This window comes from Apium graveolens, chromosome 5 (genome assembly GCF_009905375.1).
Source record: "Apium graveolens cultivar Ventura chromosome 5, ASM990537v1, whole genome shotgun sequence".
Lineage (NCBI taxonomy): Eukaryota > Viridiplantae > Streptophyta > Magnoliopsida > Apiales > Apiaceae > Apium > Apium graveolens.
Window position 1 is genome coordinate 27,720,966 of NC_133651.1, and position 17,634 is coordinate 27,738,599.

The 17,634-nt window shown below is 34.7% G+C and overlaps 1 protein-coding gene across 1 annotated transcript; it reads left to right on the forward strand.

The window, feature by feature from the left end:
* Positions 1-578: 578 nt before the first annotated feature.
* On the forward strand, positions 579-2,288 carry LOC141659935 (uncharacterized). The gene is made up of 3 exons (XM_074466876.1): positions 579-1,617; positions 1,736-2,180; positions 2,285-2,288. The coding sequence occupies exons 1-3, from the start codon at positions 579-581 to the stop codon at positions 2,286-2,288; spliced, it is 1,488 nt and encodes a 495-aa protein (XP_074322977.1).
* Positions 2,289-17,634: the final 15,346 nt, after the last annotated feature.

Here is a 17,634-nt window from a genome sequence, read left to right on the forward strand (position 1 = left end):
TCGAGGCAGTGTTTTAAAAATCGGTCTAGGCGGCCGCCTAGGCGCCGCCTAGGCGCTAGGCGGATAGAAAACGCACGGAGAAGTGGCTAGGCGGGATTTTAGACGTTTTTTCGAAAAGTCGGTCAACCTCGGATTAAAGCGGGTCAAAATCCGCCTAGGCGGTCCAAACCGGCCAAAAAAATCTTTAGGAGAGTACTTACAGAGTTACGCGATACCCAAATTAAGCTCGTGTTTCCCTAGTTCTCTTCACGACGATAGGTAAGTTCTTCAAGTTCTCATCTCTATTTCACAAATTGATATGGTTAATTACATCCCCATTTTTAGTTTTCTTCACCAATGCTTATAATGTATTGTATAAGTATATATCTGTACCATTGTGGCTTGTAGGCTTGTATAGATTCGACGATTCGTTGATTTTTCATTCATTATATACTTATATTTAAATGGGTTAGTGTTCTTGTGTTGTTAATTGATTTGTATTTTCTTGTTGTTGCTTGTTATCCGTTATATCTTGTTAGTTGTTTCTCGACAAACAAATTAAGTTATGATTTTTGTGTTATGTTTGTGTGTGTAGAAAAATGGACAATTCCTCTACACCTGCATCTAATTCAGAAGCTGTTGGTTCAGTCACCTCTTTAAAAAGAAAATCTGATGATGTTGGTTGGGAGTTCTGTGAACTAGCAGTTACAAATGATCCAGACAAAGTGAAGTGTAAACTATGCAATAGAGTGATCAGTGGAGGTGTCCATCGGCTAAAACAACATATTGCCCATATTAAAGGAAATGTGGCCTCTTGTCAAAAAGCTACTCCAATTGACAAAGCAAAGTGTATGCAAGCATTACTTCATCAGAAAAAGAAAAAAGAAGAAAAGAGGGAAAAACTTCAAGAATTGCAGGAGCGTGTTAATATTTCTGAAAAAAACTCAAATGAAGTTGAGATTCTTGAAAGTTGTACGACACCATATTCGCTCGGTCCCATGGATAGCTTTGCCAGGCCAATATCTCCGGCAGATTCATTGGTTGAATCTCGCAAAAAACTGAGACAACAAAATATTAATGATGTCCTATTTAAGAAAAGGACTAGTGAGGTGCATGCGTACTTGGCACGCTGGGTGTATGAATCTGCAATACCTTTTAATGATGTTAATAATGACGCATTTCAGCAACTTCTTGAGGCTGTGGGTCAATTTGGTCCTGGGTATATTCCGCCTACTCAATATCAACTTAGGGAGCCTCTGTTAAAGCAAGCAGTTGAGACAACTAAGGAAACAGTTAAGAAACAAGAAGAAGAGTGGAAAAAAAGTGGTTGTTCAATTATGACAGATGCATGGTCTGATAGAAAGCGGCGGAGTATAATGAACTTATGTGTTAATTGCAAACTTGGCACAACATTCTTATCTTCTATCGAGAGTTCAGCTGATGCTCATACAGGAAAATATATCTTTGATTATGTGGACAAATGGATTGAAGAAGTTGGTTCAAAGAACATTATTCAAGTAGTAACGGATAACGCGTCTAACAATATGGCAGCTGCAAAACTCTTAAATGAGAAGAGGCCTTACATCTTCTGGACCTCTTGTGCTACACATACTTTAAATCTCATTCTTGAAGGAATAGGTATATAAATTATTATCTATTATGTAATTGAATAATTAAATCTGGAAATATTTACGTTTGTGGCAGCTTATTTATACTCTGCAGATTACTAACACAAGAAAGACATTGTTATTGACAGGGAAGATGCCAAAGTTCAAATTTGTTATTGACAAGTCTAAAGAGTTGACGATATTTATTTATGCTCATCACAAGACATTGTCCTTGATGAGAAAGTTCACCAAGAAGAGGGATATAGTGAGGCCTGGAATAACAAGATTTGCTAGTTCCTTCCTTACTATGCAAAGTTTGCTGGAGAAACAAGAGAATCTGAAATATATGTTTCTTTCCAAAGAATGGCTGGAATGTAAATGGTCTTCAACTGCAAAAGGTACTAAGATATATAGCACCATTGTTAGCCAAACCTATTGGCAGGCTCTTTCGATGTGCGTGGAAATTTTTAAGCCTTTGGTAAAGGTTCTTCGACTTGTTGATGGGGATTGGAGACCATCTATGGGCTTTGTGTATGGTGAACTTAAGGATGCTAAAAAAGAAATCATCCGTATTTGCAAAGGTGCAGCAGATATGTACGAACCCATTCTTGATATCATAGAGTCCAAATCTAAAGGTCGACTTGATTGTCCATTATATCTTGCTGGCTATCTATTAAATCCCTACTTTTTCTATAGAGATGATGAAGCTCAAACGGATCCAAAATGCATGGAAGCTCTACTAACTTGTGTTGAGTCCTTTTTTCCCGATGATTATGACAAACAGAATTTGGTATGTAATCACGAGCTTTTAAAGTACAAGGCAATGGAGGGAATATTTGGAAGAAAGTTAGCTATTTCTGGAAGATCAAACAATAATGATACTTTTAATCCTGGTAAATGTTATAAATTATAAGTTATAAGTATTTAGAATTTAGATTTATGTTATCCTATACTTCTATACTAATTCTTATATTAAATTTTTGGTGTAGTTTCTTGGTGGTCTAATTATGGATCTGAAACACCGAATCTGCAATCTATGGCGATGAAAATACTATCACTGACTACAAGTTCTTCAGGCTGTGAGAGAAATTGGAGTACTTTTGAAGGGGTAAGAATTTAACTATACAGTCTATAATTCATTATTATCATTCACATTTAATTTGGTTTAATCTTATGATTTATAGATTCATACGAAAAAAAAGAAATAGACTCGATGCTAATAGAATGAGAGACCTTGTGTATGTTCAATTTAATTCGAAACTTCTAAATAAAAAGAAGAAGAGGGAAGCTCATGATATTTTATTAGCCGATGATGCTAGCATGGCTCAAGCATGGATTGTAGAAGCATATGAGGAAGATTTTGAATCTCAGGGGTCTACTAGCATTGTAGATGAAATATTTCGAGATCTTGATGAAGATAATTTTGAATCGGATGCTGAAGATGTTAATACAGAATTAACATTCGAAGAAGATGAGGAAATTAATTGTCACTGGTGAATTAAATAGTAAGTATTAAACTATTAGTGTAACTTAATATTAGTTGTTGTCTATAGCCTGTAAATCTATTTTTGTTTCCCTTTGTTCTTGTTAAACTATAGACTATAGTACTGCAGTACTGTGACAATTGATAGCAAAACATTATGTTCCACTTTAATCTATCTTGTAAGTTTGTTATGACTTATGTGATCAATGCTTGAATGAATGAAAAAAGGCTTGTCAAATGTTATATTTTGTAATAACATATATATAATTAATTTTATAAAATAAAAATAATATTTATATATGACCGATTAATGCTCCGATTAATCCTTCCGATTAATCCCCGATTTCCCGATTAATCGCTAGAAGGTACCCTAACCGCCCTGGGACGCCTAGCGATTTCTTGAACATTGAATCGAGGGCATGGCCTACGGCAATCGAGGGCATGGTCATGCCATCGGTGGGCCTAAGCCTTTAATCCCTATGAAGGATGCCCAGAGATATTGCAAAGGAGAGGCGTAGGGAAAAGGCTTACAGTTTCCCTCATGGGGGTTCATTTAATGGCTGAAGGGAGAAGCTCCATTGGCATCTGATATTTTAAAGCTATCAGTTTCCCCTTCAATAAGTGCAGCTTTCTTTAGGAAGCTATCCATTAAATGAAAAGAAATTATTTAGAGATTCTGGGATTTAGAAGAGGTTGATGAATTGGTTGTAAAAGAGAACATGGGGGAAGTGATGGATGGAGACGTGGCTTAAAGGGAAGCGTTAAAAAGGCACGAGAATTAAGGGGAGTGAGTCACACGCACCCGCTTTTTGCTTTAACGGCTCCCATTTTAAAATTTATTTCAACATACGACGGTTCATTTCCTTGGAAAACGGGGGAAGTTACTTATTTTCTAATTCTCACACAATTTCAATTAGTAGAAGCAAGAGAAAGGTGTTAAGCGAGCAGAGTTGGTTTCAATAGCCAGTCTACCATTTATTAACAGGTAATATCTTAATCTTAATGCAATTTTACTCTTAGTTTGTTTTTCCTTTCTCTTATTTTTATTTAGAGTAGGGTAGTGTGTCTCGTATGCATGTGTGATATTGGGGTATGGTTTGAGGGTTCAAGTAAAGGTATGGAAATAATCAGAAGTCTTTTGTGAGGGGTTGGGGATTCTATAGTGGAAGGGAGAAAAGCGAAATTTGGGTTCAAGTAAATGATATTTTATGCCCTTATTTTGGGGGAAAATTTGAAAATGGGTGGTTTAGTGTGAAATTCGGGTTTTGGTGGAAGAAAATTTTCTCAACCGATATTGTTATTCCCAAACAATCTAAACAAGAATTACAGAAGGGGGGTTGAATGTAATTATGGCTTCTTTTTAATTTTAAGAACAGTTCTGCTACAAATATATAACTGTGTTTGATTTAGCAATGGTGTAGAATGAAAGTAGTATAGAAATCAAAATACAAAGTAATTAAATAAAAGTATTTAAAAACTTTCTGGTGGATTGAACTTTTTTATCAGAGATATATATATTAAGTAGAGAACTCTGTGTTCCAATATTGTATACAGCTGCTTACAAGTTGAACTACAAGAAAAGAGAAATTCTTTACAGATTTTGCCTTATCTATTTCTCTGGTAATTGCTTACTAACTTGGATAGATTTCTTAATATTCTACTTGCTACACTTGGCTTATATATCACCAAGTTATATGATAAAAAGATAAACAAATAAGACAAAATATTTCTAGTCAAATTTTATGCTCCTTCATTTCTCTATCCAGCATCTTTGAATATTTTCAGTTTAGCATGGAAATGGAAGTGCTTCGTTGTTCTCTAAACCCTGCAAATAGGCTGCCACATTCCATTTGCATACAATCAACGCGTGTGACTGTCAAGTCACTATCAACTGTTCTTTTGAATTTGAACATCCGTTGAAGCTTCATTGAATCATCCGTTGAGAGCTTGTGTCCCTAACCCTCTTGGCTTGTGCTCTTGGTTGAGAGCTTGTTTCAATAGTAACATCCTTTTGGGAGGATGAAACTAGTAATGAGCTTATATCCTTATTAATCACTATAGTTTGTTGGAAAACTGCAGTGTGGCTAGGTTTGGTTACACACACCTCTCTATCTTTATTCTTAGGGCTTCTTTTATGTTCACCCTGTTCCTCACCAGACTTAACCTTCACACTCCCCTCTTGGTTTTTAGTGGATTTTATAACTAGCTTCTTTTGAGAGAAACTAGAGGGGGCTTTCTTTGACTTGGATTTTGAAATTTTTTATTTTTGTGGCTTGGGTAGGCACCTGTTTGGTCATTGTCACAGGTGCAATGGACACAGTTGATTGCAAAGAGATAGGAGGTTGAGAAGTAGTAGGGACGGAAATATTTACATCACTTACCTGAGGCTGTTCCATGATGGGCATGTAAACAAGAGGAACCTCACTGAGGTTGTTTGCCCTGTTCAAATCAGCAATAACCCTTCTTTCTTGAACCCAAAAGTCAAGCTTGTTGGTTGGGTTCTCAATGATAAGATCTTCAGAAATAAAGTTAGACAGTAACATAAATAATCTAGCATAATATATGTTTTTAGATCTTTTCTTAATGTCCCCTAGCTTAAAACCTAATTCAAATAAGACATACTCACTAAAGTTATGATACTTATCACTAAGCAGCATATATAACATGTTTACAAGTGAGTAAGTCCCATCATCAAAAATTACTAATTTTTCCAGAAAATAATTTAATAAAAGAATCACAGAGAAAGCTCCACTCCTTTCTGAGGCCTTTTCTTTTAACATCACCTAGCTTGGTGGGGTCAAAAGCATAGCCCATAGAACTGAGCTTCAAACTCACATCTGTGTCTGTGTGTGGAGTTAGTGTATTATTCTCAGGCAATTGAAAACAGGCACGAATTATATCACTGTTTATGCAGTAATTTGTACCTTTGAGTATAAAAGTAATGGTTTTGTCACTTGAGTTATAAACAGCAGTGGTCCATATCTCTTCAACCACTTCGCAGTAGATAACCGGAGACTCTAGTATAACATACTTCAGTTTGCAACTTCGAATGAAATCCATCACTTTGTGGTAATCTTCAGAAGCAGCAATCTCCTTATTCACTAGTGCGACAAAGTTGTTCTTTTCATACACAAACTCAGATAGGGACATGATCTTGACTACTTGCCATTACTGAGAATGATAATAATTTGCAGAGAGAAAGAGATTTTGCTTTGGAGAAGAAAGAGTTAGGGAAATTGATTGAATAAAGAATAGAAATGAAATTAGCTTATATAATTTCTCTGAAATAAACTGTCAAAAAGTAAAAAGTAAAAATAAAGTAACCAATTAAATTAGCCCAAAATAGCCGTTTAAAAATGAAGAAAACTGTCACAATTCTAAGATTATCCGTTGAAATATACATATAGGCTGTAAGTAAATTTGACGGATAATGCTTAAAATTAACGGCTAAGATTGAGTGCAATTCGACGGATAATAATAAAAGTACCCAGAGTAATAATTGATACTTCGACGGATGATAAGATTTAACGGATATTCATTTTTAACGGATAATGAACATATGTCGATATATAAATTCTGACTTAGCCAAAATTAAATCTTTGACAGGAAATATCAACTTTCACTATGGTTGCATATTCATTTGCTTGCCTCAATTACCTCATGTTCTCGTTCAAGTTGCTTTCTTAAAATCTCCTCTTTCTTTAAGGATTCAGTTAGTTCATCTTTAGCAATCTTGCACTCTATCTTCAATTTTTCAAACTCAACAAATTGAGTCTCTAGCACATTGTTTCTTTCTCTTAAAAACAAATTGTTCTCTTTAATTTTAGTGTTTTATTTAGTGAGAGATTTGAGTGTGACACGCAGATGATATAACTCAGTAGACATGTCATTTATAGCATCATTACACTCAGCTTTAGATAAATGTACTAGATTAGTGGTGATTACCTGATTACTTGATGAACTTACTTCTATTTTATCTGACTTGGCCATAAGTGCTAGATTTACATAGCTTGTATCTTCGTCCTCTTCTAATCCATCTGCATCCCAGTCATTTTCTTGTGTGATGAAAGCCTTTTCCTTTTGTTTGAGCAGCTCAAAATATTTCTGTTTGTAGTCAACAGGCTCAAACTTCTTTTTACCAGAATCAGACTTTCTGCATTCACTAGCAAAATGACCTGCCAAGCCACACTTGAAACATTTGAATTTAGACTTGTCAACCATGTTTCTGTTTGACTTGGCTGTTCCAAAATTCTTCTTGAATTTGAGCTTGGAAAACCTCCTGGATAGAAAATCCAGATGCTCATCTATGTCTTCCATGTCATCTTGACTAAGATGGTCTTCATGTTCAGCTACTAGCCTTTTTCCCTTGCCTTCACAAACTCTAGGGTTTGGTGCAGATTCAACAGCTTTAACCTTTATCTCCTTCTCCCTTCCTTGCTCGGCAACCAATGCAATGGATCCTCCTTTCTTTCTTCCTTTCTCCAGCTTCTCATCTTGTTCTATTTCAAGCTCATAGGTCTTTAGAATCCCATACAGTCTATCCAAGGTGAATTTCTTGTAGTCTTGAGAGTTTCTTAATGAGACTGTCATAGGCTTCCATTCATTTGGCAGAGATCTAAGGAATTTGAGGTTTGAGTCCTTTATTTGATAGACTCTTCCATGCAACTTTAGAGCATTTAGTAGCTTTTGAAATCTACTAAATATGTTAGTGAGTGACTCGTTCTCTTCACTATAATAATGCTCATATTATTGAATTAAAGAGTTGCATTTTGTTTTCCCTCACTTGCTCAGTACCATCACTTATAACTTGAATTGTATCCCAGACCTCTTTGGCAGTTTTTCAATTTATGATGTTGTCAAACATGTCACTATCAACACCATTAAACAAAATGTTCATGGCCTTCTTATCCTTATAAACTTGTTCAATATCTGGATCAGACCATTCTGCTCTAGGCTTTGGGATAGATGTTTCATTTCCTGTAGCAGCTCTCATAAGGACATGTGGACCTCTCTCAATGAAGTCCACATATGTTCATCTTGAGATAGGAGATGCAGGTGCATCTTCACCTTCCAATGGTGATAGTTGTCTTTGTCCAGATATGGAATATTTACTCCAACATCTTTTCTGTTCATCTTGTTAGTTGTTGTGATCTTTATACTCTTTGTTCTTCAATAGTTTGCTCTGATACCAATTATTATTCCCAAACAATCTAAACAAGAATTACAGAAGGGGGCTGAATGTAATTCTGGCTTCTTTTTAATTTTAAGAACAGTTATTCTACAAATATATAACTGTGTTTGATTTAGCAGTGATGCGGAATGAAAGTAGTATAGAAATCAAAACACAAATTAATCAAATACAAGTATTTAAAAACTTTCTGGTGGATTGAACTTTTCCACCAGATATATATATTAAGTAGAGAACTCTGTGTTCCAATGTTGTACACAGTTGCTTACAAGTTGAACTACAAGAACAGAGAAATTCTTTACAGATTTTGCCTTATCTATTTCTCTGGTAATTGCTTACTAACTTGGATAGATTTCTTAATGTTCTACTTGCTACACTTGGCTTATATATCACCAAGTTACATGATAAAAAGACAAACAAATAAGACAAAATGTTTCTAGTCTAATTTCATGCTCCTTCATTTCTCTATCCAGAATCTTTGAATATTTTCAGTTTAGCATGGAAATGGAAATGCTTCTTTGTTCTCTAAACCCTGCAAATAGGCTACCACATTCGATTTGCATACAATAAACGCATGTGACTGTCAAGTCACTATCAACTGCTCTTTTGAATTTGAACATCCGTTGAAGCTTCATTGAATCATCCGTTGAAACTTTGGTTGATCATCCGTTGAAACTTTGGCTGATCATCCGTTGAGACTATGTGAATCATCCGTTGAAGCTTTAGTTGAGCATCCGTTGAAGCTTTGTGAATCAGCCGTTGAGACTGTTTTCTTGGCAGTTAACTCCATTTCATTTATACAAGATTACAAGGCATCTAATATTTACAATTAACCAACCTATCTTGCATATCAAACTAGTAGTCAACATGACTTAAACATTCTACAATATCTAGTTCACTAAGGTATTATAATATGCATGAATGTGCTACTAAACTTATAATTACATAAGCTACTCTTTCAACAGATATTGAAATGATCATCCATTGAAAGTTACAAAATCACTTAAATAAAATCTACTAAGTGTTTTGTTCAAGTTATCATCAAGTACACACAACATATTCCTAACAGATACATTTGTTTATCTTTTCACTCTCTATTTTTCTAGTCGTGTTATTATGGCTATCACGCTAATAAATGCTTCTTTTGTTTGTAGAAAATTTAGAAATGGGGAAACATTGGAGATTTATGTCCAGGACGAGTGATAGTGAGAACATCATTGATTCTGAAAATGAGGCCTTATCTTCTTCCCAAGAGGGAGAAGTTGACCGACAGTGATGAGACTTCAAAAAGTGAATCATCCGTGAACGGGGAGTCATCTGATGAGGATGATCGTCCCTTGCGGGATATGTTTCCTATGGGAAAAAGAATGCGATCGACTTTGGATTTGGCCTAAAGTTCCCAAGGGAATGTCTCTGTTGGCAGAAGCCACATGAAGGAAGAGGAAGATAGAATGACGACTCTGGGTACAGGTCAGGGACGAGGAAGGGAGATACCAGAAAGGGCGAGGGCGCAAAGACAAGAGAATAAGAAGGGAAAAGATAAAGTACAGATAGTGATAAGAAGCTCGATTGGGGATAGGGGATGGATGGATGGTATTCTGAAATTCGTGAAAACACCCTTGAACGCGCTTAGGGGTGATTATTTACAAATGTTTAGAGAAGTTAGCTATTATTATTTAAAGAATAATGGGATAATCCCTATGAGGAACTGAAAAAGACTTAGGGGATCTTGAATATATAATTAACCTCCAAACTTTGATGATAAGTACCACACGAAAGTGAGGTATGCTTTCCATATTTTGGAGGAATATGAGATTAGGTTGCCCGCAAAAGGAGAGAAGCTTTTGGCAAAGAGGGGGAGAGGGTTGGGTAGGTATTCTGCTAGAGGCCTTCAGAGCGGGTATACGGCTTCCAATGCATAGGTTTTTCCATACGCTTCCGTGTAAAATGATAATTGGTAAAGGGTAGTTAGGTCATAACTTGCTGAAAGTCTGGGCATTTATCGCTAGGTGTACGAAGTTGGGTTTGGATCCGATTCTAAGTTTATTCTGGTCTATGCACAAGATGCAAGGCTCATGGAGTTACCATACTTTGCAGGAGCTTCGGTGGAGGGGTGCGACGACCTTGGGAGGGATATTGGTGATCGGTCCTTCATCAAATAAAGCTTGGCATGAGAAATTTTGTAGTTTAAAGGGGGAGACTTGGCGTATCTGCCGAAGTATAAAAGGCCAGATGGGATTATAGAGGCAGTTCATAGGATTGATAATTTGGAGGAGAATGAAAAGGATTATGCAACCCAGTTTGTCAAAGGAAGAAGGAAAAGTTGTGACCAGCAAAGGTATTGTGCAAGACATGCCTTTACATAACAAGACTAAATCACTTTGACAATCCTAAGATTTAGTTGTATGATAATCTTTTTTTTATTTTGTAATTGTATTTTTTGAATCTGTAACAGTGTTAAAGAGATTGGGCTGGGACATTTTTCTATGAATAGCCATCAAGCTAAGGAATAAACTCTAGAAGAAGATCAATCTTGATCATGCCTTTGAGAGAAGTGTGAAAGCTCGGGTTTGAATAATGTTGTTTGTGGAAAAATGTTCTAAATCACATATCGACAAGTCACATATCAATAATTGTAATGTAGTCATATCGAGAATTCAATTATGCTTGTAGAGAAGTCATTATACTTATAAAGAAGTCAATTTTCTTGTAGAGAAGTCCAAGGCATGTAGAGAAGTGAATATGTCGACAAGTCATTTTACACATGTAGAGAAGTGGAGATATCGACAAGTCATTTTACACATGTAGAGAAGTGGAGAGATCGACAAGTCATTTACACTTGTAAAGAAGTGGAGATATCGACAAGTCATTTCCTAATGTAGAGAAGTGGAGATATCGATAAGACAGTTATATGTAGAGAAGTGAAGATGTAGACACGTTACTTATACATGTAGAGAAGTGGACATATAGATAAGCCTTTGTACATCTCGTTAGGGACATTTCTATACAATATTGAAGATCTCGATATAAGCTTCAAATTACAGAATGCAACTGAATTGAAGATTCAATATTATCAGTCAACAAACCATTTTATCACTGAAATGGAAAGTCTATAAATGCAGCTTGAAGAGTGTAACGCCCCCAAATCCGGGGTCAAGGGATTTGGTCGTCACTATGAAACCTCAATCCAAATTAACCTGTTTCATCAATAAATAAATGCCAGCGGAAGATATTTAACATAAATGACCCCAACTAATCCAAGATCTTTTAAGGTTACAGTTCTAGAAACAAGAATCCCAAATTCCAAAATATTTTTTCACTTTCTCTTTAAAATTCTTTTCAACAATTTCCAAACTCAAAGCTAAACCCCCTAGTATAACTTCGAAGAGAAGTATACTAGGCCCAACTATAAAATAACATAATTATAATATAATATAATATAAACAACTTTACACAATAAAACTTACACTAGCCCGTAAACCCTGGAACAACCACCTTCCAAAAGCTTCTTCTTTGCTTCCTCGAATTTCGAAGCTAAATAGCGCAAGCTAATCCTAACTGAAGGTTAAATTTGAAAACGGGCAAGTATGAGCGGAAGAAATTCTCAGCAAGATCATTATAGCGAATATAGGGTCGTTTTGATATAAAACCGACATCTGCATTAGAGCAGAACATTTAAAATCATAATTGCTGAATCATAAAATTTTAGTTGAGGAATCCCAGAATTGATTCCTTAATTGTTTTAAAACCATTTTGATATTCTTGAGCGAAATGCTTCAGCTATACTTTAAATCTTGACGAGAATAAAACTCGTAAAACAGTGTTTACGGAAATATCGTAAACAACAATAACATGAAACAATGATTATGGAATGAATCATAAACTTTACTCAAAACCGAACTCTTGAAATTAATACTCATTTTGCTGTCATATCAAATTAGATATCAATACGAACTTTGATGCTCACAACATTCCATATTGAAGTCAACATCAATCATCTATACTAATACCACCTTTGATATTTAACAACAACGTAAGTATCAGCATAACTCAGGATCTGAATCAAAACCGTATTTTACCATTATTCCAAAACCGAAACAGTTGATAAATCATTTATTCTATGAATATCAAAAACGATATGATAATTTAGATTGGGATCATCCTCCGACGGACGTACTATCACATGTTGATCAGCCCGTGTGATAGCACAAGGTCATGATTCATAGAAACGTGACCCCAAAAACATGAGTACTCAAACAAAAAGGCAATATACCTGCCTGTGGTAAAAATTTGTGTCATAATATTCCATATGGCACTTAGAAATAGCCCTCCTCTGGATCGTCCGTCCCGGTCACTTACGCAATTATGATCCAATCTTAAAACCTTTTATTGAAATGGGGTCATAATAATCGACACCCGAAATAATTTTATTCCCCCAATTCTTGGGTAGGAATATTCGCAACCAAATCACTTTTCTCAAAATCGAAAACATTTATAAATCCGCTAAATGGGATAAGTAAAATCACTTAACTATTCAGAACATAGAATAGTAGATGAGTATTTGCATAACAGAATTATTTAATTCAACGATATGTAAAACATTTATCTATTACGAACTGAATAGGGAAAGCAATACTTGCATGATAAGATTTAAAATAAATATCACTTGAACGATACGTGATGATAGCGATACTTGCATAATATGATTCGAAATAAACGTCACTTGAACGATAAGTGAAGTCAGGGGTACTTGCCTTTGGGTTTTTGTAGTTAGCCACACTCGCAATGACACATCTATTCTGACCTTCTGCCTCAAAATATCACCGTCCTTCCTTTCAACACTTTACTGATATGCTGCTCCTGTGATTGCTAGAAGCTAGATACCCAATATCATTCCATCTTATTCTTTATCCAACATCTTGTCCTGATCAACTCGAACGATCCGCATCTATAATTACAAGATATAACTTTAATCGCTTAAACGATAATCACTCGACGAACTGCGCGTCAAAAGCCTATCGACTACCCATACGATAACCTACACATAAATATAACAGACAAATACAGGACTCTTGATCCATATACACATGTAATTTACATAACACGTAAACACATAACTCACGTATCACATAATTCATATCACATATGACTCGGTTCGTCAAAAGGGTCGATTCGGTATGTTTAAAACAGAAATCGGGTCAAAATATGATTTATCGATCAAAAATTGACTCAGAATGATTCGTAAAATAAGCGACCTTTCAAAACAAAAGGATTTGGGTCTCAAAAGTATTTTTAATGAAAGTGGAATATTTTTCTGAGTCTAGAGGCGTTCGTTTCGTATTAAACGGACGAACGGTTGATTTATTATGAATTTTTGAACATTTTTCGGAAATTAAACTGGTCCCCGAATCATTTAATAACTAAATAATAGGGCTCGAACACCCGAAATAATTTTATAATAATTATTGAGCCTGCAAAATAATTTAAAATAATATTTTAAAGCTCGAAACTATTTTTCGGAATTTTTAAATCAATTTTAAACAATTAAATCTAATTAAATAATCATTTAAAATTAATTAATAACTAATTAAATTAATTAATAAATTAATTGACTAATTAATTGACTAATTAAATAATTAATTATCAACTAAAATTAATTAACTAAATAATTTGGATTTATTTTTGAATTAAAAATAAATTTTCAGAATTAAAATAATAATTTTCAAAATAAAAATGAATTCTTAGAAATTAAAAATAGGATTTTTGAATTAAAATAAAACAGAAAATGCAGAAAGATTTTGTTGAAATCAAAATTTAGGGATTTTTGGATTAAACCCGGGTTTCAATCGGGTTGAAACCGGGTCTGTGGTCAGAAAACGGGTCATCCACCCAATCAAGAACACCGGCAGCAATTTGACAGAATCCGGCACGCCGGCCTGAACTCGGCAATTCCGATCAACCCCGAATTGGTTTCAATTTACTCTCTTCTCCAGCTGAACACAGGAACTCAGAATCAGAAACAAAAATTGCCGGCGACGCATAACACATTGATTCCGGCAAAACCAAACAAAAATCTGGTAAAGCGCGAAGCTTTCCGGCCAAACATCGATCCTACACGTTTCTATACCAAATTGATCGGTTAATATGTCAAAACGATGTTGGGATTCTGTATAATGTATTCATATCATCAAAATAATCCAAAAATCACTCAATAAGAAACCCCTAATTCGGGGAATAAACCTTAAATTACGATTTTACAAATTATTAATCGTTTGAAAGATTTGATGGCATAAACAGAAAGAGCATGAAAATCTGAACATTTTGGTTACTCATACTTCAAAAACGGAGATCTGCATCACCCTCAAATTTGGGTTTGATTCTCAGAACTCTTCAAGAACACCAAGAACACATATTCAAATAATTTACAGAAAATCAAACCTTAATTTCTATATGATACTGAACTCTATTTTTGAAGTATAATATACCAAATTGACCAGAAAAATATTATCTACACGATGGAAGCATCAAATCATATCAACAACATTAAGAACAAATTTTCATAATTTAATTATCAAATAATACGAATATAAATAAATAAATAAGAAAATTACCTTAATTTCTGGGCAAAAACTGATGATTGATTCAGAAAGAAGATTTCGAGAGCTTCGTTTTGATATGCTGCACGCCCGAATCGGAGTTCGATAACGCCTTCGTTCGTACGATTGATTTTCAGGAACGCATCGGTTTTCTAGGGTTTCTCTGTATTTACGGTATTTTTACTGGTTGCAAAATGAATAAACGAAATAAATGAAATAAGAAATAGGCTATTTATATTTATGGAATATTGGTTCGTTCTGGATCATTTTAGATCGTTAAATTAGTTGCTTAGCCGCTAAGTAACTACAAAATGATCCAAAAATAGATTACTTAGCCGCTAAGTAACTATAAAAACGATACAATTAAATACCAGAATTGGATAATCATCAAAACCGGGCTTTTACAAAACACTATATACGAAAATAATGTAAAAATATCCCATCTCTCGAGAATACGGGTTTTGTTGATTTATCGAAATGGTTATCGTATCGAAAATTTTGCGCCGGACCGCCGACGGGTCAAACCGTAATCCGGATCGAAAAAGTTAAAACATGAAAAATGTCCGGAATTACCAGATTAGGTTAGGAAGGAGTTTTCGGAAAAGTTTCGAGTTGTAAAAATGCAAAAACGATTGAAGTTGGACGATTGCCGGCTTTATAAAATAATTTTATAAATACTCAGAAAATAATTAATAAATCCATAAATCAATAAAAATCATATAACGATCCAAAAATTACCAGAAAATACCTTAATTATCTATATTTTATTCTGCACATATAAAAATTCAAATACTCAAATAATATCACATATAACACCCAAACATCAATTCCAATTATCAGATAATTCACTAAAATTCACATAAAAATCACATAAACAATTCCAAATAATAATAATAATAATAATATTTGAAAATATGGGATATTACAAAGAGTGCAAGATCAAGGGCCAAGATGAACATGACAAAGGAGGGTCACATCCTGGAAAATTGCATGCAGATATGTTGCACTTAAAATAGAAACAGACAAATGAACTTTTGAAGATGTGTTATTCCATTTTAGTGTAATCTTTATAAGTTGTGCATGTTCATCTATAAAATAAGTCACTGGTCCTTAGTTCAGTGTAACAAAAATGGATCTAGAAATCTTGTATTCTTTCAAGAGAAGGAGTTGAGTTCTTATTATTCAAGAACACGGATTTTTAGCACAACTAATTTGATTTAATATAAATCAAGTGAGTTTTGATAATTATGATGTGTCTTTTACATTGGAGTTATTTATCACTACAAATTTACAGATAGTTATTTAAGTTCTATAACCTAAACACAACTTGATTTTTAAGATAGTAAAAATCAAGAAAACACATTCACCCCCCCCCCCCGTATTGCATTTCATACCTGACAAGTGGTATCAGAGCAAAATCTGAAAGTAAACAGATTAGATCCTAGAAGTATGAGTGCACAGAATCTTAGCAATATCAAGTTTTCTGTCTTTGACAAAGTGAACTACACTTTATAGAAGAAAAAAATGATGTTGTTCATCAGGATGGCTCATCCACTATATCTTGAAATTCTCAAGCGTGGACCCTTCATTCATATGGTGAGGGTATCTGAAGCAACTAAAGGTGATATGGTCATTCCTAGTCACTTTGATCCTAAAGATTCATCTACATACACTGAACCAGAAAAGGAGAAAGTTTCATTTGACAGTAGCTTGCAACTCATTCTGATTGAATCTCTTGATAATGTCATGTACAACAACATTATCAACTGTGAGTCAGCCAAACAGATTTCGGAGAAGATAGAGATTTTGTGTGAGGGTACTGAGAAAGTGAGGTCAAACCAAAGAAGGATTCCGATCTCACAATATGAGGGTTTCATGGCTAAATCTAAATAAGGAATTATGAGGTTTTTAAAAGGTTCAACAAATTGATAAATGATTTGTAGCTGCATGATAAGTTCTATGAAGCTAAGATGGTCAACCTAAAATTCTTACTCACTCTTCCTGACCATTTATATCAAAATATCTATGCAATAAGAGAAGGGAAAGATCTAGGATGAATAACTTTTGAGGTTTTATGTGGTATCCTTAAGACCTATGAGTTGTAGATGATGCAGAAAAAATCATTAAAGCTGAGTCAAGGACATGTTGTAGATGTGCAAAGTGCCTTGATAGCTAATGATCAGAAAATAACTAAAGATGAAACTTAATCCCAGACTCAAATTATACAACCTGTTGAGCAAAAGAACAAGGAACCTCAAAAGTAAGTCATTCTAGAGTTGGAGAGGATGGGTATTATACTCTTGATGAATTGGATAAAATAGATCGGTCTATGGCCTACCTGGCAAGGATGTTTTCAATCATAAGAGTCAAAAAGCCTAGGTACTTGAAGGGTAAAGGTCAAACATCCTATAACAATAACTGTAAAGGAAAAACTCAGACAAATGCAACTGAAAAAGGTGGCAATAAATTAGGATCTGTGGACAGAACTAAGATTAGATGTTATAATTGTGATGAGCTTAATCACTCTGCCACAGAATGCAGAAAGCCAAAGAAGGTGAAGAAATATAAGGCATACTTGGAGCTTGAGGCTAAGTATGAAGTGTTGGATTTTAATCGCAGCGGGGGCATGGCAAAACACTTTTACACATATAAAATCCAAATAAAAGCATACAGATCATGAATAAAAATTCGAGGGATCGAATCTAACCTTTAAAATAATTCGGAGACAACGATCAGAGATCCTTAGCAGTTGCTCCTCAAGTGTGAAGCACTCCACCGGTA